The sequence below is a fragment of the Cebus imitator genome, unplaced genomic scaffold (assembly GCF_001604975.1).
Source record: "Cebus imitator isolate Cc_AM_T3 unplaced genomic scaffold, Cebus_imitator-1.0 Scaffold218, whole genome shotgun sequence".
Lineage (NCBI taxonomy): Eukaryota > Metazoa > Chordata > Mammalia > Primates > Cebidae > Cebus > Cebus imitator.
This window is the reverse complement of record NW_016107533.1, coordinates 3553497-3577577: the sequence shown is the minus strand read 5'-3', so window position 1 is coordinate 3577577 and position 24081 is coordinate 3553497. Positions and strand designations below refer to the sequence as shown.

Below are 24081 nucleotides of genomic sequence, written 5' to 3'. Positions count from 1 at the left end.
TTTCTCTTTGTTCTTTAAGTTCCCTTTACATGCATTTGAGGAACTTAATAGAGAAAAAGTAAATGATGAAACTAAATTCAAAGCTAAGAATGGAAAATAACTGAAAGAATCAAAAGTGGTCAAGATAGGAAAAACCCAGAACTGGTACAGAATGATAGTTTTGAAAATCAAATTACACCTGACTTGAGACTGAAGAAGTTAATATAGAAGGAAGGAAAACCACAATTAATAGTTATACTCTAATTTTAATAAATATCATTGGCAGCACTACTTGTCACTGTGTGAAGATCTGTGTTATTTCTATTTTCGGTTACTTAGCTATGCTGCATTGAAAATCTGTATAAGTTTGCATATATGGTATGTGGACTTGTGTATACATATATATATACACACACACATTGTATACATATATGCATATGTATACATGTATATATGTATTCACATGTGTATATATGCACATATATGCATGTATATATATACATATTGAATAAATCGTATTTCTGTAAGATAATTTTCAACAACATAATTGCAGAATCAAAGAATATGAACATTTTGAAGCATGAATAGGCATTGCTAAATTTTGCTTCCAAAATGTTCATTCCCATCAATAATGTAGTAAAGACATTTTTCCTTTCTATAATTTCATTTGCCTTTTTTACATTTCTTACTTTTCAATTTTATTATTTTCATTTTTAGTATCTAATAGGTATGCATTGTATATAATAAAATAATTCAGAACTTTTACAGCAAACATATACTACTAGATAAAATACAGTGATAATTATTTTGGTCTAAGTAGATTCATAAATATGCTCATTTTAAAAACAACATTAATAACAATAATTAGAATTTATCATGGTAAGTTTGTCGCTTCCTCAAACTAATAGAGTTAATGAGTGATGTAGCTTGAATTTGAATTCCAGAAAACCTGTTTCTGTGGCTTATCTTTCTTCCTCAATTCTATTTGGATAAATACACAGACACACAGACACACATACACACACACACACACACACACACACACACACAAATATACATTATATATATAGGTGTAATTTATTTTTCCAAATGAATGCTTAAGTACCTAGATAGACCATGAAGCTCTATGACTATTCAACTAGTCAGTTAGGATTTATCACTGGAGGACTTCAAAACAATCCCTTGTTGCACATAACTTCCCAATTCGTTTCTCTTTTCATAAAACTAGGGACTAGTTAGCGACAATGTAGCTAACTCTACATTTTAGAGGTAGAAGTGGAAATAATGTAAATTTTGAAATTGGAGTCTATAATATGTTGTTAGTGCCTTCTCAAAATGTTCCTAAATTACCTGCATTGTCAACACCACTACCATCACCAGCACATCACCATCTGTCAAGCCATTTCTATAGGTAGATAAACTTGTAACTAAATTTAGTAGTTGTCTTCGACACATAGAGAAATATAATAGTTGTACTGCTTTCCTTTCTTACTATGAGCACTCTTTGGAAACGAACACATATTATTTCACTTACCAATTTTTATTTCTTAGAGTCTGGTTCATTTAATTTTTTTTTAAATTTGCTAAAAGGGGTACAAAAGTAGATAGATCAAACAAAACAATGTGTTCTACCTTAAATTATAGATCTACTATAAACCCAAGTTTATAACTTGAATTTTCTTATTTAGGAATAAATATTGCTTAAAGTTAGAGCAAACAGGTTTTGAGTGTGAATTATTGACATACTATATAAAAGACATAATTTTAGAGATGCATAAACTTAATGAAATTAATTTAACTAATAATTTTAAAGTAATTTCTGTGCTATAATTCTGTGCAATAACTAAAATCTACATGCTAAATATTTAACCAAATAATATTAATTTTAAAGCTTAGTTTTTATAGCCATTTAAAAGTTGGGAGCTGTAAAAGATTCTAAGGTCATCTGAGTCATAAAGAAAGATCTTATCACACCCAAAATTAATTTACATGAAGTTACTGCTTCAAGTCAAAGACAGGTGAATTTATTTCAAGTTGATGTTCTTGACTGTGGAAGTAAGTTTTCCAGCTATAAATCGGGGAAAAGTCAATCAGTTATTAAATCTTGGTCAGATTTATAGAACTAGGATTCCCAGTGTTTTCAAAGAAAGTTTTAAAGCAGAAGTAATAAGAATCTGTAAGCCTAATGGAGAAATAACTTTCCTGAGAGACCAAGGAATTGATAACTAAAAACAACCTCCCATTAAGAACAACTGCTAAAAAGGTAGTCACGTACAGCCTTTACCAAGTCGTTTCATGTTTCTTTTTGAATTCCAGTTGACTGTACTTTAGATGAATGTGGAAGAAGTTTGGGGTCCGTTTCTGAGTAGGTGCATCATGAATATATGATCTCCACTGACTGAGTGAGTAACCTGGGCTATACGAGTGTGTTTTGCCCATCTGAGCTGCTGTGATAGGTCACAAACACATCATTCTAGTTGTATCCCTTGAGGCTAGTTCTCCAATGATGGAGATGCTGATTCATAATCTAGCGAATTTCCAACTATTTTCTTTAATCATAGGGTGTTCTCAGGGGCAAGAACATCCCTGGGGCCAGACCCACATGCTACTCCACAAGCAGAAATGTAGATCACAGTATTAACCATTAAATCATGTTTCTCCACAGTGATCTGTACCTGAATTGCAGAAGGGCCACAATCTTACAGTAACTAGAACATACAAACTGACAGAAATCTCAGTCAAATCTCATCTCTGGATTCCACTGCCTGCACAGAAATCATATGTGAGCGCAGGAAGTTGCCACCGCGATCAGAAAATACGCATCTAGGCAAAAAAAAATGTTTATTTAAATTATTTCCAATTCCTTCAAAACTGACATTTTTAGGTGATACTCCACCATTTTGGAAGTAATGGCTTATAGCTTGCATTCCTTCCTGTGATAAAGGTGTTTAACGAGGTTGCTGCCTCGGCATTTCTTTTTAGGGCCAACACAAATTGCCTGAACCCCAGTCACACTCTGCCACCTTTGGCCCGGCTGTTTGTGATATATCTTGTTTGTTCCTCATCTTGTTGACCCACAACCCAGCACACCCTACAATTGCTGACTCTGATAAAACCTAACAGTCAGTGTCAGAGCTCTGTAGGTCAGTTCTCCCTTTACTTATCAGTTTTCTTTAGCCAAATTCACAACCCCTGCAGGAAAACCTAAAGGCTAATGTCCATGGACTTTAATAAAGGCATAGTCCCACAGATCCTCTCTTTCTTGCTTCCCCTGGTTTAGGCCCCTACTTCCTCTGGATTTCGGTCAACCTCTTGTGGGCACCCTTCACCTCTCTGAAACCTGTGAGTCATAACTTTCTTCTGTTTCATGCATTTTGGTTTCACTTCTTCATTGTGTTTCATCTGACACACACACACACACACACACACACACACACACACACACACCCTCTCCTGTCAAAGCTCCCACAGAGAGTGGCTGTCCTGGCAGGAATAAATCAGTCAAAGAGATGTCTGCATCCCCATGTTTATTTCAACATTCTTATTAATTATAATAGGCAAGATATGAAACAACCTAAGTGTTTGTTAGTGGATGAATAGAAAAAAATATATGTTACATACACGATGTAATATTATACAGCCATGAAAAAGGAAATTCTATCATTTGTGTCAACATGAATAAATCTGGAGGATATTCTACTACGAGAAAGGAATTTGCAAGACAGAAGACAAAATGGGATGTTTTCATGATGATGGCAATGATCCTGTAGAGAGAAAAAGTTGCTAAGAAGATAGAGCAGTGAATTATTAGACCATTGCTCTTATATTCCACAGAGGAATGTGGTCTGGTGCATTTGTGGAGGGTACTGCCTTTAGATAGTAACACAGATAGGTTACAAGTAGTAGGATTCTGTAACGACAGGGCCCTATGTGGGCACAAGGGCTGGGGGGTGGGGGTGATAGGATGATATGCGTTTATAGAAATAGTTTCCCGATCGATTTACCATTTCTCTGTGAAGTAGAGAGTAGAGTCATCGGTTGACACTGAGGAAAAGGAAGGAGCTATTAAAGATAGAGGGAGGGGTGTGAAATCATCCTTTAATGGACGGTGGACCTCCAGGGTGCTGAACTATCCACTTCACAAGCTTACTTGAGATGTAGGTCATGAATTTAAAGTGAGACCGGTGAGTGTGGTCTCAAAGTAACACTCATCGGGTGAGGCACAACTTGCTAAAAAATTCACTCAATTCATTAACATTTTCTGAAGACATAAATAAATCTACGAAGTCATCCAGGATTAAATTAAACTTGAGTTTGGTGAGGTTCAAGGAACTGCAACTTGGCTTGCTATTTAACTTGAGCACCACCTTGTGGGAAGGAAATTAGTCAACGGGTGTTTAGGTACAGAAATTACAATTAACCAGATTGTCGTAATCTGAGCAGAGATTAGGGTGTGTGGTTTGTTCTTGTAACAGTTTATTAAATGGTTCTGATAATTTATCTATATCCACACATGGCCTTAGCTTATTTGTCCACATAAATGACAAATTTCCCTGTTTTAAAAAAGTGTATTGTCAACCCCCTTATTAATAAGCTTTTCTTTTGCCCTGCAGATTGAAAGTCTTTATCCTTCTATTTTTCTCTGAATGATCGGAAGTGTTGGACTTCAGTTTTTAGTTCTGTAAATGGTCTGTTTTAACCCCCCTCCAAATAGATTTTAAGACATTTGAAATCTGGAGGCAGTCCAGATACCAAAGCTGCAGCTGTCCCAGAAGCAGTCTTGAGCTTCATCTGTTCTTATTTTATTTCAAGTATTTGTTTCTAGTTCTTCCTACAATTAGCAAACTTCTTCCACTTTATTGTACCTGTCATTGTAAATGTGCTTCCAATCAGTTTTCATGGAGCAGACTGTTAAAGTCACTCTTCTTACACAGTTAAATTTTCACCTAGAGCATGTAACAGTTCCACGACCACAGGATACTACTCTTGGGAGGATTGTTTCTGATTTCACAGGACAGGGCATTTATCTATATTGATAAATGTGTGCAAAGCAGTTATACAGTAGAGAGCCATTCTTTAAAATTAACTGAATCTTCATAAATTAAGGCCATTTTGGTAACTTGATATTTTTCATAGTTTATGAGGCTTTTAAAAAGACAAACACATGATCTCTTTTACATGTGGAATCTAAAACTGTCAAACCTGTAGAAGCAGAGAGTAGAATGGGGGTTACCAGAAGCTGAGAAAGGAGATGGATCAGGAAAAGGGAGCTGTTAGGCAAAGGGTATGTTCCAGTTAGGAGAAATGTGTTTTGCAATATCTGTTGCACAGCAGGGTGACTGTAATCAATTATAATGTATTTAATAATGGCTAAAAGGTTGTATTTTAAATGCTCTTACTACCAAAAAAATGATAAGTATGTGAAGTAATTGATATGTTAATTAGCCTGATTTGGTCATTCCGTAAAGTATACTTGTATTGAAACATCACATTGTACTTCATGAATACATACGATTACAAATGGTTCTACTATAAGGACACGTGCACACGAATGTTCATTGCAGCACTGTTTACAATAGCAAAGACCTGGAACCAACCCCAATGCCCATCGACGATAGACTGGATAGGGAAAATGTGGCACATATACACCATGGAATATTATGCAGCCATCAAAAACGATGAGTTTGGGTCCTTTGTAGAGACATGGATGAACCTGGAAACCATCATTCTCAGCAAACTGACAGAAGAGCAGATCAAACACCGCATGTTCTCACTCATAGGAGGGTGTTGAACAATGAGAACACATGGACACAGGAAGGAGAGCACTACACACTGGGGTCAGTTGGGGGAAAATAGGGGAGGGACGGTGGGGGGTGGGGAGCTGGGGAGAGATAGCAAGGGGAGAAATGCCAGATGTAGGTGATGGGGAGGAAGGCAGCAAATCACACTGCCACGTGTGTACCTATGTAACAATCTTGCATGTTCTTCACATGTATCTCAAAACCTAAAATGCAATAAAATAAATAAATGGGGAAAAAAATAAAAAATAAATAAATAAATAAATACATAAAATAAAATAAAATTTAAAAATTACCATAAGCTGATTTTATACCCTGGTTTTGGTCTGTGTTACAGGAGACAGCACTCTTAACTTTCAGAGGCTTTAAAAGGGGTGTTGTAGCTACATCAAATTGGCATTTACATTTGGGTATTTAATATTTAATCAATAGATGGAAAAATATTAAGATGCAAATTATCTTATTTTATCACAAAATGAAATTTTTCAATAAGGAAACATAAATCAACGTTGACTTTGGTGACATAGAACTCATATTTCTATTTGCTCATACACTGATCAATTTTCATGGCTTTCATTCCATTCAGTAGATCCAGATTTCCATCTGGAATTATTTTTCTTCTGACTGAAAGACTAGCTTAACCTTTAGTGTAGTACAGTTGGGTGCTGATGCATTTCTTGAATTTTAAATATCTAAAAGTCTTTCATTCATATTTTTTGTGTATGAAAAGATGTTATTGCTGAGTGTTGATTCTGGTTTGACAATACCGTGTTGCTCCAGTCTTCTGGATTACATTGTTTCTGGTGAGAAATCTGCAATTCTCACCTTTATTCGGCTGTATATAATGTGTTTTTCACTTTGGCTGCTTTTAAAATGTTCTTTTTATCACTTTTACTAATTTGTTGCAAAATACCCTTTAGTATAATTTTCTTTATAATATTTTTGCTTAGAGTTTGTTGAATTCTTGGATCTGTGGATTTATAATTTTCATCAAATTTGGAAAAATTTTGGCCATTATTTCTTCACATATAATTTTTTTCTGTTCTTTCTCCAAATGTATTCTGTGAGGATTCCAGTTACTTATATGTTAGGCTATTTGACATTTTCTCACAGTGCATCAAAGTTATGTTTATTTATTTTTCAGTTCATTGTTTTTTTTCTTCAATTTAGATAGTCAGTATACCTTCAAGTTCACTAACCTTTCTTGCTGCGGTGGTCAGTCTTAGGCAGTGTTCAACCTTTGGTTAATCTTCCATCCAGTGTGGTTTTATCTCAGTTATTGCATTTTTTAATTACTAAAATTTCAATGTGGGTCTTTTTATGTTTTTCATACAGCTGCATAGCATGTTCCATTTTATTTTTGTTATCTTGACAATATTAAACATGGTTATAACAATTATTTAAATGCATTCAATTTACAAATTCAAAAGTGATTGTCATTTTTGTGTTGATTTGAACTGGCTTTTCCTCTGATTGTGGATTATCTAGTCCTGCTACTTTACATATTTGATAAAGTTTTTGAATGATAAACAGTATGAACTTTACCTTGTTTGCCAGATATTTTGCATTCCTATAAGAATTTTTGAACTTTGTTTAGTGAACTAGAGTAGTGTTTGGTTTAGGATAGTTTGTTAACTCACTACTGAGGCCAACCATTTCTGAATACTTTCCCTGGGGCACTGAGAATTATGTTTTTCTATTCTGGTGAGTGGGAAACCCAAACTGCACCGTGTCCTGTGTGAGTTCCAGAAATTTTCTGTCTAATATCACCAATCCTCACTGATGCCCTAAAGGTGTCAACATCCTAAGACTTCAACTCTCCACAAATTAACTTACACCTTAAAGAGTTTTCCAGTAAAATAACTATTTTTTAATAAGCCATATTTGTTTATATTTAAAAATATGTAAAATCTTGTCTGATAACTTTAGACTAAAAATTGGAGGAAAGGCCTATGAGATATTAAAGTATAGAACAAAACTGCAATAACTACAACTGAACACAGACCCCTAACCCTAACAGATACTAAATTTTGGAATAAGATTAAGGTGGTAGGTATCTCAAATTATTGGAAAAAAATAATTGTTATTCCAGAAAGTTGCTGGGCAATGCACAACTATCTGGAAAAATATTACCTACAACATGGTAAATTTTTAAAAGATACAAATTTAAAATGAAAATATCTATAAATGTACTAGAGACAACTGGCTTCCCCTTCATCTTCCACCATAACTGAAAATTTCCTAAGGCCTCTGAGAAGCCAAGCAGATCCTGCCATGCTCCCTGTACAGCATGTGGAGCCATGAGCTGATTAAACCTCTTTTTTTTTTTTTTTATAAATTACCCAGTTTCAGGTATTTCTTTATAGCAGGTGAAGAAAGACATAACACAATTAAGATACTTCAAGTAATTAAATAAATAGGAAAATAGATTGATATGTAACGAAATATTAAAGGTGTAGGAACAAGAGCGACTCTACTTTAGATGCTAATCCTTCATGCAACTGCCGATTAACCCCATGTCTAAGAATGCCTCCCAGATGTCTAGCTGATGTATTATTATTTACGTAGAAATGCCTATTCACTGTAAGTTTCACTTTTCTTCTAAGACAACCCTTGATATTGTTGAATACATCATAGGCTGTGATGCTTGTAGATTCTCTTAGCCACCTACATGTTTTTCCCAGAGCACATATACCTTTTCCCTGAGATATGATCCTTGGGTCTTGGGGGTTTTGGTGCAGAAATTTATCTGTCTTGTGGCATGTTTCTGCCTGTAAGTTTCCCCAATTAATCACCTTTTTAATCAATAAACTGAATTTGTCTGCCTCATCCTTTGGTTTCTCAGCTCGTTCTCTGTTTGGAAGTCACTTTGCACATAGGGCCTTTCCATGAAACAAAAAGTTATGTTCATAACATAAAATTTTGGAAAGAATTTTAGAGACTTTTTGAGCCAAGAATTTTCTTTATTTAAATAATTTTAAATCAAGGAGAATAATTGAAGCTAACGTGTGTCAAAAGTCTAATCTTTATATAATATTGAAATTTAAAATGTAAAATAATTGTTAATAACTTTATTTTATTTTAAAATATTTAATTCATTTAGGTTAGGAATTCCTCAGGAAAAAGCATTTTCAAACAAATGCTTCACATATGATAGTGATAAAAGAAAAAACAGAATGCTCACTTTACCATCATAAAAATATTAGAAAAAAAAATATTCAAAATGATGTACATACTAAATTGTAATTTTGAAAAATTCAGATCACATAATAAACACAAAGAGTAGGAATTTTTCAAAACAGTCAAGAATAGCTAATTTTTCAAAACAGTCAAGAATAGCTAAGTTAACCAATGTCATTGATCAAAATTATATCCAGGCAACCAAGATTGTCACCTTGGGCAGCTGAAGTGACAGCAGAAGTGGCCGAATATGTGTTGCATGGCATTTGCTCCCATACTAAGAAGCTATAGATCCTGAGGTTAGAGTTTGCCAAAGCTGACACCAAGGTGATCCAGAAGGAAACTAATGACTCTAAGCTCAAATAAATTCCACTCCAATCTGAGTACATTTCATTATGGATATCTATGACCTATGGAAGAAGCTCTGATCCCATGTTCCCAGAGGCCTCAGCTCCCACATGGTATAACCCACAAAGCTGATTTCAGATAGAATCCCTAATCGATTAACTTAACCATACACCACTTATACCTCTGATACTATAGTGGCCTCTCCTACATACTCAGCACCCTTGTCTGGTCCACATAGGAAGAATAGAAATCTTGACAATTGTTAGTTCTCCAGTAGCTGGAAACCATAGATCAGTTTCTTCTGTGGCCTTCCCTGCTAAAAATCAAGCAAGAGGCATCATTTTGGAAATCCTAGTGGGTACCAGAACTGGTACCTAGAGCATTCACCATCTCCATGGATGAAAAAAGTATTTTCCTTTTCTCTGAAGACTGCATTTGTAACTTAACCCAGCATCCTGCTTCCTAACTCTTCTTTCTCCCCTTCCTCTTTCCTTCCCTATCCTGGAAACATTTCTTCAACATCTTACTGGAGAAATTCATTCAGATTCCTTCCAGTGGCCATCATATTCTACAATGTCACAACCAAACAAAAAGTAAAAATATTATTAAAAGACAAATTTCAGATAGCTTAATGGATTCTGTGTCTATGCATGCCCACTTACAAATATTACAGAACTATGTTAGCCCTATCAGGTAATTTTATTAACTTGTGTGAGGAACAAAGAAAAAAAATAAGATTTTATTCTATAGGAAATGTAAAGTTAAAAAAAAAGTTGCTCAATTTCATTTTGCTTTGTGACCCTATTCATGTATATTACTGAAACGATTTAGTGTCAGTTGCAGCTGTGGCTATCATTCCTGTGTTCTCATTTTGGAAAAGAGGTTAGTACTATAATTACTGATATTATAAGAATGTAAATCTGGTTAGTGTTTGATATTAAACAAAAAACCAAAGTGTAAAAGGTAATACAAATAAGAGATATTCTCTCCATGTTACTCTAGAATGTTTAACAATATTTGATATTATTTGAGAGTCAACATTCATATTGTCACAGTGAATCTGATTGTCATGACTAACTTGCACATGGTACCTGTGGGTACTTGTTGGTAACCTGCGTAGTCCTACCCGTGAAGGGCAGAAATGTCAGAAGTGACATGGATGTAGGCATTTAGCTCTTTAGCCCTTTCATTATTGAAGTCTAAGCTGACAAATTGTTTTGGCTAAATACTAAGACTAAAGTTCAACTTCAGAGCATTCCTATTTAAAAGTCTGCTACAAGGTATTCAAATTCAAGAAACAGTTGTCTACACTTTAAATAGGCACCCACAGGTACCATAAGTATAATTAACGGAAACTTTCAAGAGATATGAAGTTCTTGAATGAGAGTAGATCTCTGCCTGGGAGCTGCGTAAAAGGAAGGATAGAAAATGTTAACAGGAAGTTACCCTGTGCCAAGGCAGAGAATTGGTGTGAATTCATAGGCTGAAAGAAAGGAATGAGGACTTAGCACAGTTTTTGACTGGGTAGGGTACTGGATAGAGAAACATGATGAAGATGACTGATGTAATGACTTCAGGGAATATTTACCATGTTAGGGGAGTTGGCGCATGCTAGTTAGGGACCCATTTTTGGTAGCTCATTAGTAGGATTCAGCGCTGAAGCTTCTGGCCAAGAAATTATTGGCTGCTAGAAGCTGTCACAGGGGAGTTGATAAACAATAGTGCCCGTTAGCATGGAAGCAGTTTTGGCAGCAAACATTCTGAGTAACTAAAGTGTTGGGTCAGCCTTGGAGACCAAGAGACCATGTTGGAAGGTGATGTTGACCACAGTTTGCCATAGACCTAGGGAGTGCACTTTCCCTTCCCTGCTTCATGAGCCAGAGGCAGGAAGGAATCTGTAAGCAAGGCTGATCTAAAGAATATATCATTGCCGTCACCTCAGTGTAGCTCCTGGCCCCAAGAAATTACACCCTGGAGAGACACTTGGCATATGCAATTGACATTTATACATCACCTAATACATTATATTAGTTTTATATTATCAAATGAGATAAAGGTAAATCTATATTTGAGGCAATAGTATCTGTACACAGTCTGCCAGTAGAAGCTATCAGGTCTGCTTAAGACTCACAATTCTGGAAGTTCATCTATTTACTGAGCTGTCTAACAAAACTGTATGAGAGAGTATCTCATTACCATTTTCCAAACAGGAAATCATATTCTACTTGGCCAGGCTTTTGAACCCAGCCTATTCCAGGAAACTAAGAACCCTAATATATCATACAGTATTCTAAAATTTTTATTATTATGCCTCTGCTAACCTCTGCAAATCATCTTTAATGCCAGTATGTGGGGGAAGAAGGAAATATTTTTGTAAATATGTTGCTATTAATATAAGCATAATTATATGCCTCAGATCTAACATCCCAGATCACACAGCTAATACTATGTAATAAGCAAAGCGACATCTTTATGGCTTAAAGAAATTCTACCTCTTTTACTAGGCATCTATTCAGACATTTATTTTAGTCTAAATATGACACATATCAAGTGACTAAGTATTGATATTTTAAAGCTGACATGCAAAAATCAAGCCCATGTTTTTTGTGGATTACAAATTTATCCATGTACCTAATAAAAACAAAAACAAAATTGAGCACTCTTCCATTTAATTCTTTCCTTATAGTGCAGAGACTATTAGGTCTGCTTACAAATACTCCAGCCCTCTTCTTTTATTGCACATAGTGAGATTGTATTTCCTGGGCTGCTTTTATAAATGTTATAATATTGTCCTATAACACTGAATATTTGGGATATCCTGTAATGCATTCCTTTCAATTTCATTCCAAGGGGACATGTTAAAAAATGCTCATAGTTGGACTATTCATATTAGTCAAATATTCATTGACTGGATAATGGTTAAGCACATTTTGAAATGATGACACAATAAAACATGGTATAGCAGTGAAAATAATTCTACAAGTACATTCAACAATGGATACAAAACTTAGTAACTACATTAAGTGAAAATTCTTCATACAGCATAAATTATTTAAAATTCAAAACCAGGTGAAAATAAAAAACATACACATGTGATAAAGATAATTTATTTTTAAAAAACAAAATAGCTATACATGAACAAATTAGGATATTGGTTATTTTTAGGGTGAGGCAGGGGCAGGATAGGAAAGGGATTAAAATAGATTTAATCATTAGTAATATTTTAATTTTGGAGATGGATGCAAATTTACAAGTATTTGTTGTGCTACTTAAATAAAGGTAGAAAAGCAATGATATAAAATAAATAGAGTAGTTTTGAAATAGGTGAACTCTACAGTTGACATTCATAGAACTGTTTTCTTCCACTTGTCTGTTGGTTCTGCCTCCTTCTGTATTGGTTTCATTTCTTATGAGACTTTCTCTGCTCCTGGTAACATAATAGGCAGGAGTTGTGGGTCTGTCCTTTCAGAACTAAAGAAAAACAACAACTGTTCTCAATATTTCAAATGAAAGCACTGAATTTACATCTCATTTGCTACTAGATTCCTGATCTGATCATCATAGCTTTGTGTAAATGTTTTCTAATTGACCAAGCAGGAGCCACATTTCCATTTTTGAGAGACAGTACTACCCAAACCTCATATACTGAATTTGGGCAAGTTGTGGTTTTTCAGAGGAAAATCAGGGTTCTGTTATCCAAGCAGGAAAACGGGCTCTTGTCAGGCATGAAAAATCAGGGCTCACTGAGGCAGTTTTTACAACTCCTCTTTAGCCATCGTTATGAAGTAGGTTGGATGTACCTAAGAAAGGTATTTAGATGCTGTGCAGCACAACAGCAAATGTCCTGCAAAGGTTGAATGCATCCTCCTTATTGATACTACATTCACACATCATGGAAACTATATTCTGTCATGAAGACAACCTAACATTTTCAATGTCCCATAATGGGCTTGATGTCTCACAGTGCTATTGATTGCGTCGACAAATCACTTCTATGAAAGGGATTCCTGAAGAAGTATTTGTTGTGATGGAGGATCAGACCCCTCTTCTATCTGTTCCCTCCTAAATTAGTGGTCTTAGTGCAGTTCAGAAAGAATTAGAAAAGATTCTTATTTCATTTACCATAACAGAGGTAGTTTTACAGAAAATATAATTATATATTGTCATCAATTTTTTTTCAGTTTAGTTTTGTTTTATTCATTCATTTACTATTGATTTTTTATTTCTATTCTCATTTTTATTATTTTATTTCATTTATTTGTTTATTTATTTCATATTTTCCCTTAAGTTATTGGGGTACAGGTAGTATTTGGTTACATGAGTAAGTTCTTTAGTGGCGATTCGTTAATCCATTATAGTATTTCACAAATTACTACTATTGATTATTAATTGCATACTGCAAATTGTGGTTTATAAGTGCTTATTAGGGTAGATATGATGGAGAACAACATAGACGGGATTCCTACCCTCAATAAACGCTTACAATTTACAGTACTGGCTAAGAGTTTGAGGATGAAATAAGAATTCTTTCCTGGGTTCTTGCCTGATATGAAATTTTCCTATTTTACATCTCTCCGGTGATTGATCACCTCAGTCAGGATTTGTGTGTGTGTGAATTTCAGCCTGTAGTGCTTATGTGGTCTTATGCATAAAACTCACATGCTGCTTGCTGAAAGTCTTTTCATTTGGTTTTATATTTTCATGATTTTATTATGAGCCTTTGACCATGTATCTTGAGATCCTTTGGGGGTTCTTTTAAATGTTGTTGCAACGAAATATTTTGGTTTTGGCTTAATTCTTCAATATCTGTTGGTTTTTTTTTTTTTTTTTTTTGGATGACCTCACACAACCTCATTATTTAAACTGCCATTCACAAATAATGATTTCCAAATCAAATTCAGCAGTACTGACTTGAAATTTGTTTTATTTTATTATTATTATTATACTCTAAGTTCTGGGGTACAAGTCCAGAATGTGCATGTTTGCTACATAGGTATTTATGTGCCATGGTGGTTTTCTGCATCCATCACCCTGTCATCTACTTTAGGTATTTCTCCTAATCCTGTCCCTCCCCTATCCCCTTACCCCCTGCTGTCCTTCCCCTAGCTCCCCACCTATGACAGGCTCTGGTGTGTGATGTTCCCCTCCGTGTATCAATGTGTTCTCATTGTTCAACACCCACTTATGAGCAAGAACATGCCACCCCATGGTTTTCTGTTCTTGTAACCGACTTGAAATTTATACTTTAAAACTTTCAACTATCTACTGAATAGTCTTACTAATATATGCCGTGGTTACCTGAATTTCAACCTGTCCTCATTGCCTTACTTTAATTCTAAGATCCTTAACCTGAGATGCCACTACTCAGGCATTTTAAATATTTTTCATCATCATCACTTTCTAGTAGTCTCTGGTCTTAGGCTAGTGTAAAAAAGTATGTAGAAAGAGGAAAAAAACACAGAATAAAACAGTCATTAGTACAGATCTTAATACGGAACTTACTAAATATATAACTTGGGCAAGCTTCTGTGAGTTTCAGTTTTCTCTCATGTGAAATGTTATTACTGAACACTAAGCTCTGATTTTGACCTCATCCTTGTACCTACCTGGTTACTGGATATGAGAAGGGTTAACTTGTATTAACTTAATTTTTGCTTTGACTAAATACACAAAGCAAAAGCTAAATTCATCACGACATCTGAGAAGTTTCTGATTAGCAACATGAAGGAAAACTTTAGGGAATAATTCTCTCTAGGATGCTCATCTCTTACGTCATTATGTGTTTCACTATTCACTCAAGATGTAGAAAGAAACATTTTTAAAACTCTTCTATGGGAAGGCTGCTTTCAAAAAGGGATGTACGATGTACAGGCAACACTAATTTGGAGACTCTTCTGACATGTAAGTGACAGATTATTTCCAGCTTTGTGAACTCAGAGAGTTATCATCACATTTTAATTCAAAATAATTTTACAATATATTTCCATATGTCTTGTGACTGTACAGTTCTTACATTCTCTGAGAAAAAATTGACAGGAAAAAAAATAACCCAAAGTTTAAAAGTGTACTGTTAACGTGGAATGAAACATCATCTTTGGAATAAAATGCTCTTTAGAACTCAAAAAGCATTTTATGAGCACCAGCCATATGAAAAGTCACCTTTTTTGTGGTGGGAGAAAAGGAAGCTTTCCATGTCTTAAGGTTTAGTACAGTTTCTTGAGATGGCAGAGTGAATAAAATTTCACTATTAAAAAAAAATGTAAGCTACTTGGGGAAGATAACTACTCACTAAAAGCTGATGAGTACTAGACTTAGAAAATATTATGCCTGTTCAACAATTAGAGAAAAGGCTATTATGGAATAGTGACCTTAACAAAATTTCTGGAGAATGCCAGATTTTCATCACAGTGAAAATTTTGAAAAGCGTATTGTATATCACAGCATAGAATTATTGCTCCTTCCTCATTTCTTAGAAGGTATCATAAAATATAATTGATAATTAATACACATTTGAGACTTCATATGAAAAGTTAAATAACTAATTCTCAGAAAATGTTTAGAGCAAACCTGATAATGTGGAGGCTAATGTAAAATATTGAAGATGAAATATAATATGCTATATATGTGGTAGGAATGATATTTATATCATTTTAATTTACCTACAAAAACTATGTCTAAATATGTCATGTAAATAAGCTTGTTCTGGAAATAGCCTGATGGGATTGCCAATATGCAGACCAACAGCTGTACACTCAAAGGAATGCTCAAATCATGGAAAATTAGAGGCGAAAGTGACCATTGCCTCCAAAGTCTACCATATTTTCTCAAGTACAAACACTTCATGATGGATCACTATTTTAAATGAATAACGAAAAAAATAGCCTATTGTAATGATTAACATACCAACTCGCTTCCCATATAGTTTGGACACTTTTCAGATGCTATAGAATCCAAAGATGCATATACATTTTTATTTTGAGCACTCCAAAGTGAATAACTTCATCATTTTCTCAAGAGGCTTTTTTGTTTTGTTTTGTTTTGGAGGAAAATAAGGTATATTTGAAATCTGTTGAGGAGAAGAAAATTTATCCAGGGAGAGGAAGAAATACATATTAGGAGAATTCTGTGTCTGTTTTATCATATTGTTTGCTTTGGCCAACTCACAACTTTCAACACAATGTTTTGAAGGTAAGGATGGGATTGGAGTGAAATACAATAGGCTAAGCACATCTTCTAGATTATATTAAAATAAATTACACTTCCAGTTGTATTTTGATGTTTATGTATGTACCTTCCAATATCATCTTAACAAGAAAGATCTAGAGTAAAGATTTGGTTCTTGAAAGTGAAGACTTGTGATAATATTGTAGTAACATTAAAATAAACAAATCTTCATTGAAAGAAATAACATTTCAAAGTTGAATAATCATTGACTTTTCTGTAAAGGAAAAAAATTGAAGAAGTCAACTACTAACTATAATCTCTTTTTTCGCCATTTTCCTCCCTCTTCTGAATCTCTGCTCTGCTCCAGGAACATGGGGCTTTCAGATATGTGGATAAGACTTCTACTGGAGATTACAACTATGATCTGGGCCTACATCAACTTTCTGTTGACATTCCTCCAAACCACCCCAGTTACAAAATGCTCAAGCTGAAAACTTAAATTGTGAAATCATAAACTGGTGAGTAATAATATCCCATCCTCATTTCTTTTCATATAAATATAAACTCAGGACTTCTGAGAGTTCCAAAAGGTGCTTTAATGAATTAGAAAGAGAAAATTAGAAATGGAGAATTAAGGATATTACCAAGTATCAAAGAATATTTATTTGTATTTACGGGTTCAAGTCAGTACAATCATAATGACACTTCAAGGTAGGAGCATATTAATTAGAGGCTGTAGGTGTTTACTTTGCCACTTTTAAACCTGGAATATCTGGGGAAATTTTTGCATAGAAGTTGAGATTGTTATGTATTTATGAATAATATATATCTATATGAATCTGTAATTATAAACTATGTATAAGTAAGACGTTCTGTATGGGATGATGGTGGTGTGGGACTTTATATCATGGATCTCCAAGGGCAGTTTAGTATATCCTAAATGCTGAGTGATAAACCATGCAAAATATAGACACTAATATTTACTGAAAATGAAAAAATGAAGTTAATTTACAATAGATTCATAGTGTTTTACATTCACTGAATTGGCAAAATTAATCAGAATGATGCCAAAACTAACAAGGCTTTGCATGTGAAGAATGCTACAGCAAAGTAACTTATTTGAGACTCTTAAAAATCCTAAGAAATGATCGTCAAAATTGAGAAACAAAGTATTGAAGTGACTTATTAAGAAACCACTAACAGAATGTCTCTGATGAGAAATGCTTAATTTTGCATAAAATACTTAATAACATTACGTAGCATACCATAAGTTAATTCCTTTTTTTTTTCAGATAAACAATTTCATATGCTTCTTCCCCTCATTCATAAAAGCCATGCAACTGAATAGCAATGTGACTGAGTTCATTCTGCTTGGATTGACACAGGATCCTTTTTGGAAGAACATAGTGTTTGTTATTATATTTTTCTTCTACTTGGGGACATTGTTGGGTAACTTGTTGATTATTACTACCATCAAGACCAGCCGGGCACTTCAGAGCCCAATGTACTTCTTTCTTTTCTACTTATCCTTATCTGACACCTGCTTCTCTACTTCCATAGCCCCTAGAATGATTGTGGATGCCCTTTCAAAGAAGAGCACTATCTCTTTCAGCGAGTGCATGATCCAAGTCTTTACATTCCATTTCTTTGGCTGCCTGGAGATCTTCATCCTTATCCTCATGGCTGTTGACCGCTATGTGGCCATCTGTAAGCCCCTGCACTACATGACCATCATGAACCACCGGGCCTGTGGTGTGTTGATGGCTGCGGCCTGGGTGGGATCTTGTGTGCATTCTTTAGCTCAGATTTTTCTTGCCCTGAGTTTGCCTTTCTGTGGCCCCAATGTGATCGATCACTATTTCTGTGACTTGCAGCCCTTGTTGAAACTTGCCTGTTCAGACACCTATGTGGTCAGCCTACTCCTGGTTACCAACAGTGGGGCCATTTGTACAGTGAGTTTTGTCATGCTGATGTTCTCCTATGGCGTCATCTTGCATTCTCTGAGAAACCACAGTGCTGAAGGGAGAAAGAAAGCCCTTTCCACCTGTGTTTCCCACATCATTGTGGTCATCTTGTTCTTTGGACCTTGCATATTTATATACACACGGCCTGCCACCACCTTCCCCATGGATAAGATGATAGCTGTGTTTTATACACTTGGAACACCTTTGCTCAACCCTCTGATTTATACTCTGAGGAACACAGAAGTGAAAAGTGCCTTGAGGAAGCTGTGGAGCAAGAAACTGATCTCAGATATAAAACCATGAATGAAGATCTCAAATCCTTCATGATAGTTTGGAGTGGCCCGGAAGAAGTCAATAAAGAATACTGTCTCTTTATTATTGATTTAATATAACACTGTCTTGGAGCATGAATGTTATTCCTTCAGGAAAAAAGACAGTATGGATAAATATCATTGATGAATGTTAAGTCAGTTTTATGTGGAGGAAGAGACTGCATGAGGTACAAAGAGATAACATGACGTTCATTGCCTTCACTGCTGTGTTTCTGGCTCTTGACGGCTGAATGTCATTTATGGCTTTGGTCTGACGTTTGTCTGTTCTTCTCCATGTTGACTTCTTCTGGAGTTCCCTGCTAATAGTTACCCATCAATATACTCACAGTCCAACAGGTTTTCCCTCTTCTGAATGGTTTTCTTTATTAGATACTTTGGTTTTGTCATGTCTGATGATCAACTTAGTTGTTCTACCTGACTCAGCAGAAAGTGTTAGATTTAAATAAGTGTAGAAGTTTCATGTTGTAAAGGACAGTATTTATAACTTAAGCAATCTCCCTTTCAATTCCTTGAGTGATATGCTGAAATCTTAGCATAAGTTTTCATAAGTGTACCTAATTTTTCTACAAGAGCAATGGAACCGAGAGAGAAAATTCACCTGTCTGAAAGAGTTCTTGATATTAGGACGGTTCTCACTGCTGGAGTTGTAGTCATATAATTGTTCCTTTTATAAAATCTACTTTTTACTTTTAATGGAATCTCTTCTAATTTGGGGAAACATCAATGTTTCTCTTGAATCATAACAATGATAGTAATTTGTTTATAGGAGAGGGCCATTATGACTACAACATAGACAGCTCAAATTAAGGTAGAGATATTTCTGCAGGCTAGAAATAAAGCGTGCAACAAGTTAATGGTAGAAACTTGGAAAATATTACCAGATTAAATAAGGAATGTGATAACTCAGAGAAATAGTTTTAGGATTTGAAACAGAAATAATTACATAACAGATGTGAATTATTTCAGTGACATTTCTAAATAATGCAAAAGAAAAGAACTTGGATAGAGCAATGGAGATGTTTAGATGAAAACTATATTTCTGCAATGGAGATGGCTATCACCTTCTGTCTCTTTTATTAACGTGTCTGGTCTGTGCTAAAACTAAATGGATTATAGTGGATAATGATAATTTCTCAATAACATCTCCTTTTCCTGAGTACTTTGCCTTTAGATTGATCACACAAATTTTGGCAGCAGGTGAATGCATGCTTCTGTATTCTTGTAAATACAGAAGACAAAATCAGCTCATTTTTAAATAGCGCATACAAAAGATACTAAGTGACTGACCAGGAATACCAAAAAACTTTGCAACCTCAACAATACATTATGTACTGGATATTATAGGATTCAACACATCTTAAGTTCTGACGGATATGCAGCCTAAACTGGAAAGAGGTTGACCTGAGCAGGTTAGAAGGCAACAGTAATTTATGAACAAATGAATGATTCTAATTCTCATATCACTCACTTCTGTTAAATCAATGTCTCTTTCCAAGCTCATGTATATGGCCTCATTGGGAGTACTCCGTGATGAACAGATGGAGGAGGAAAGGATTTTGGTTGCATTTTCAGACAAGTCATCTCCACACATGTGCGTTAATCTGTAAAGAACAGCTGCCCAGCACAGCATAATTCAAAGGTGGTCTCAAAGGTAAATGGCATAGGGAAATTATGCTAGAGAACAAAGTCCTTAATTACAAACTTGTTTATTACAATATTGTTGTAATTGTTTTCAATTCACAAAATAAGGGGATCTTTAGGGAATAATATTATCTAGGATGCTAATATCTTTTATCACACCTAAAAATATTCCCTCTGAAATGCAGAATTTTTTACAATATTATATGGGAAGGCTGCTTTCAAAAAGAGATAGACTTGATACTAATTTAGAGTCTTCTAATAGACAAGTGACATATTATCATCATCTTTGCAAACTTAGAGAGGCACCATTAGAGTTTAATGTAACATTGTTTTTATAATAATATCTCGCCATATGACTAGTGACTATACTGCTTTCACATACTCCAAGAAAGGAACAGGAAAAAATAAATCATCAAATATTTTCAAGGTTTACGATTAATATATGAAATAAATAGAATCAAATATAATATTTGGAGTAAAACAACCTTTTGAACTCAACAAATACCTTATGAGTTTCAGGTATGTGAAATCACCATTGTGTGAGAAAAAGAAGATGCCTCCCATGTCCCAAGGCTAGTCACAATTTCTTGACATGGCAAAGTGAATAAAAGTTCACAAATGCTTTTCTCTTTTCTTTTCTTTCTTTTTTTTTTTTTTTTTTTTTTTACCGCCTAGACTGGGGTGTAGCGGTGCAATCTTGGCTCACTGCAGCCTCTGCCTGCCAAGTTTGAGTGATTCTCCTGCCTCAGCCTCTGGAGTAGCTGGGACTACAGGGATGTGCCACCATGCCCAGATAACTTTTGTATTTTTAGCAGAGATAGTTCGCCATGTTGGTCAGGCTGGCCTCCATCTCCTGACCTCAAGTGATCTGCCCACCTTGACCTCCCAAAGTGCTTGGATTACAGGTGTGAGACACTGCTGCTGGGCCACAGATGCTTTTCTTACGGTAATTGGGCAAGCTCAGCCCTCACTGAGAGCTATAGGTGCTAGAAATTTTGAAAATATTACGTCACAAAAAAAATTACAGAAAAGCTTAATTTAGACTAGTGACCCTCACAAAGCTTCTGGAGAAGGCCAGGTTTCCATCTATAAGTGATAAAATTGAATAGAATAATGCATACCACAGTAATGACGGAGTCTCAATCATGGCTTCTTAATCCGAAAGCTTTACATTTAGTATGGTCACAGAAATTTTAGCACTAGATGAATGAATACGTCTTGATCCTCACAAATAGGAAGGGTAACATCATTTCACTTTTACATAACAAGTGCAAAAGAGAGTGAGTGACTGACCAGGGATGCCAGGAGACTTTGCAACCTGAGCTACCCACTATGAACTAGATATCAGATGGCTCAACGAGTCTTAATTTCTGAAGGGCACACAAGCCTGAAATGGTAAAAGCTAGACCTGAGCGATCAGAAGACAAGAGTGGTTCAGGAACAAGTGGATGGTTCTGACTCTCATATTATGTTAAATCAATGCCTCTTCCTCAAGTCATACATATGGCCTCACAGGAAGTGCTCTGTGATCATCTGACAGAGGAGGAAAGGTCAGGTTCGCATACAAGTCACCACAGTATGTTGGCATTAACCCAAAATGACATCACGGCCCTAAATGGTGGCCTTAAAGGTATGTAGTATAGAGAATTTCTGCCAGTGGACAAAACCCTAAATAATATTCTTGTTTTCAACTTTGTATAGAAGGGGAAGAGTCCCAGATAATAAATATACATTGAATTGAGACAGAACTGAAGGCCTGGTTTGTTGATCAAGTATCTGGAAGGTCAGAGGACTGGACCAAGTGATCTGGAAAAGTTATGTGGGTAGACATATTGAAGTTGGAACTAACTAGAAATCATGTACAAGACAGCAGGCTTTCACTATCCAGACGATGAGGATGGGCTGTACTCTGACATGATCTGGCCTAAAGCTATTTCAGTGATAGCACATTAAGCACATGAACAGAGTGTCTATACTGGCAAGGATGTGAGTTATGCCTGGGTTCAGTGACACAAGCTCCCTGCCATAAATGCTGTTTTGCCTTCTCCCACCTCTGAGTGCCCAACATGCCAGTAGCAGATTCCATGCCTGAGCACTCAATGTGATGCCAGTTCCTGGGAAGATATTCATGTGTCTCATAGCGAGATGATTATATAAGACCTCTTCCACCCTTAAAGTGAAAGCAATTGGTCCTAATCAGAAATAATAGACACTGTAGATGTAGATTTGTCTTCCATAACCACAGTGCCTTCATCTACAACAACATTTGACAGCTTGCAGATAAATCGATACATGGACATAATATCCCTTAAATATTGCCTAGGACCTGGTACCTATTTTGGGGTAAAGGAGATATAAAATGTTCTCGTGATCTCAGAATTCACTGATCTTCCCATATCGCCCATCACCTGTTAAGCATCCAGCTTTACGGAAGAGGGGAAAGGCCTGTTAAGAGCTCAGTCAAGGGGCTAGCTAGAAGTCAGCTCTGGAGGAGAAGAGATGCTGTTTTCCAGATTCAGTGTATGAATTGAATGCTGAACAGATGGTCTCTACACGGTGTGGAGTCACCGTTTGCCTGCATTATACTATTCTGAGATCCAAGGGGTGAAAATAGGTGTTTTCTGTTTTTTATACTCCCAAGAACTACTTTCTTAGTCTTCATTTTCATGAGGATAGAAGTCATGGTTTCTAGAGAGAAAAACATATTTTCCAGTAACATAGCAGGAACCACTCTTTTGTGTTCTTTATACAAATAGACCAGCAGGCAAAAATAAAAATAAAAAAAGTAGTCACAATTTTGGATGGGGTACTTGATTCTGGTTATGATGAGTAGCTAGTGTTGTTTTTATGGTTTAGGACACAGAGATAATTATATTCAGAACACAGAGAATGTAATGGAACCTCTCTTAGAACTTGCACACCCAGGGATAACTATAACTGCACAATTGCAGCAATTACAGTAAATAAGAACAGGGCAACCAGGGATCAAACTCTTATGGATAATGTTTTCAATCACCACAAGGCAGACAACCCAAACCAACCAAGTACTGGCCAAGGGTGAAAGAAATCAGGGGTGAGAAAATGGGTGGTGGAAGAGGAAGATGTTCTCTATCAGCTATGGTTCTGGGAATTGCTGCAACATTAAGGAAGGTATCTCGGTTGTGTTTTTCTTTAGGTCTAGTTTGGAAAACAAGACTGATCACAATCCTAAGGACATTCTCACACTACCTCCCAGACTCTGGAATTGCAAACACTGTTCCTTTGTTCACCTCACCCTCCCACACTGCCGGCTACTTTGACCTTCCCTGGGAGAGGACTGTTTTCTGGCATGGTCTCCAGTGTACCTGCTGTGTGAGAGCACCACGTCCAATCTGACTAGACTCTGGGGTTTCATTTGTAAGTCCTGTTATGAAGAGACAGTCAGAGTATCTCATTCTCTAAAGGAAAAATTTATGTGTCAATTTTTATACTATTCCTTTCTGTGACTACAAAACATAAAATAGAAATTATAAGTGAATATAGGTATAAGATTATTTTTAATGAAATGAATCATAAGAAACTGCTAACAATGGTATGTTTCTGAGAAAACATAGTAAAGTGACTATGTTTTTTCTTTCATTTTTTTACATTATTGAACTCTGAGTTTTCAAACAGTTCAATATGCATGTGTTCCTT

General features: G+C 35.5%; 1 protein-coding gene across 1 annotated transcript; it reads left to right on the top strand.

The window, feature by feature from the left end:
* The first annotated feature begins 17803 nt into the window (after positions 1-17803).
* LOC108318439 (olfactory receptor 4C16-like) lies at positions 17804-19358 on the top strand. Its single transcript, XM_017549475.1, has one exon. The coding sequence runs from the start codon at positions 17804-17806 to the stop codon at positions 18734-18736; it is 933 nt and encodes a 310-aa protein (XP_017404964.1). The 3' UTR covers positions 18737-19358.
* Positions 19359-24081: the final 4723 nt, after the last annotated feature.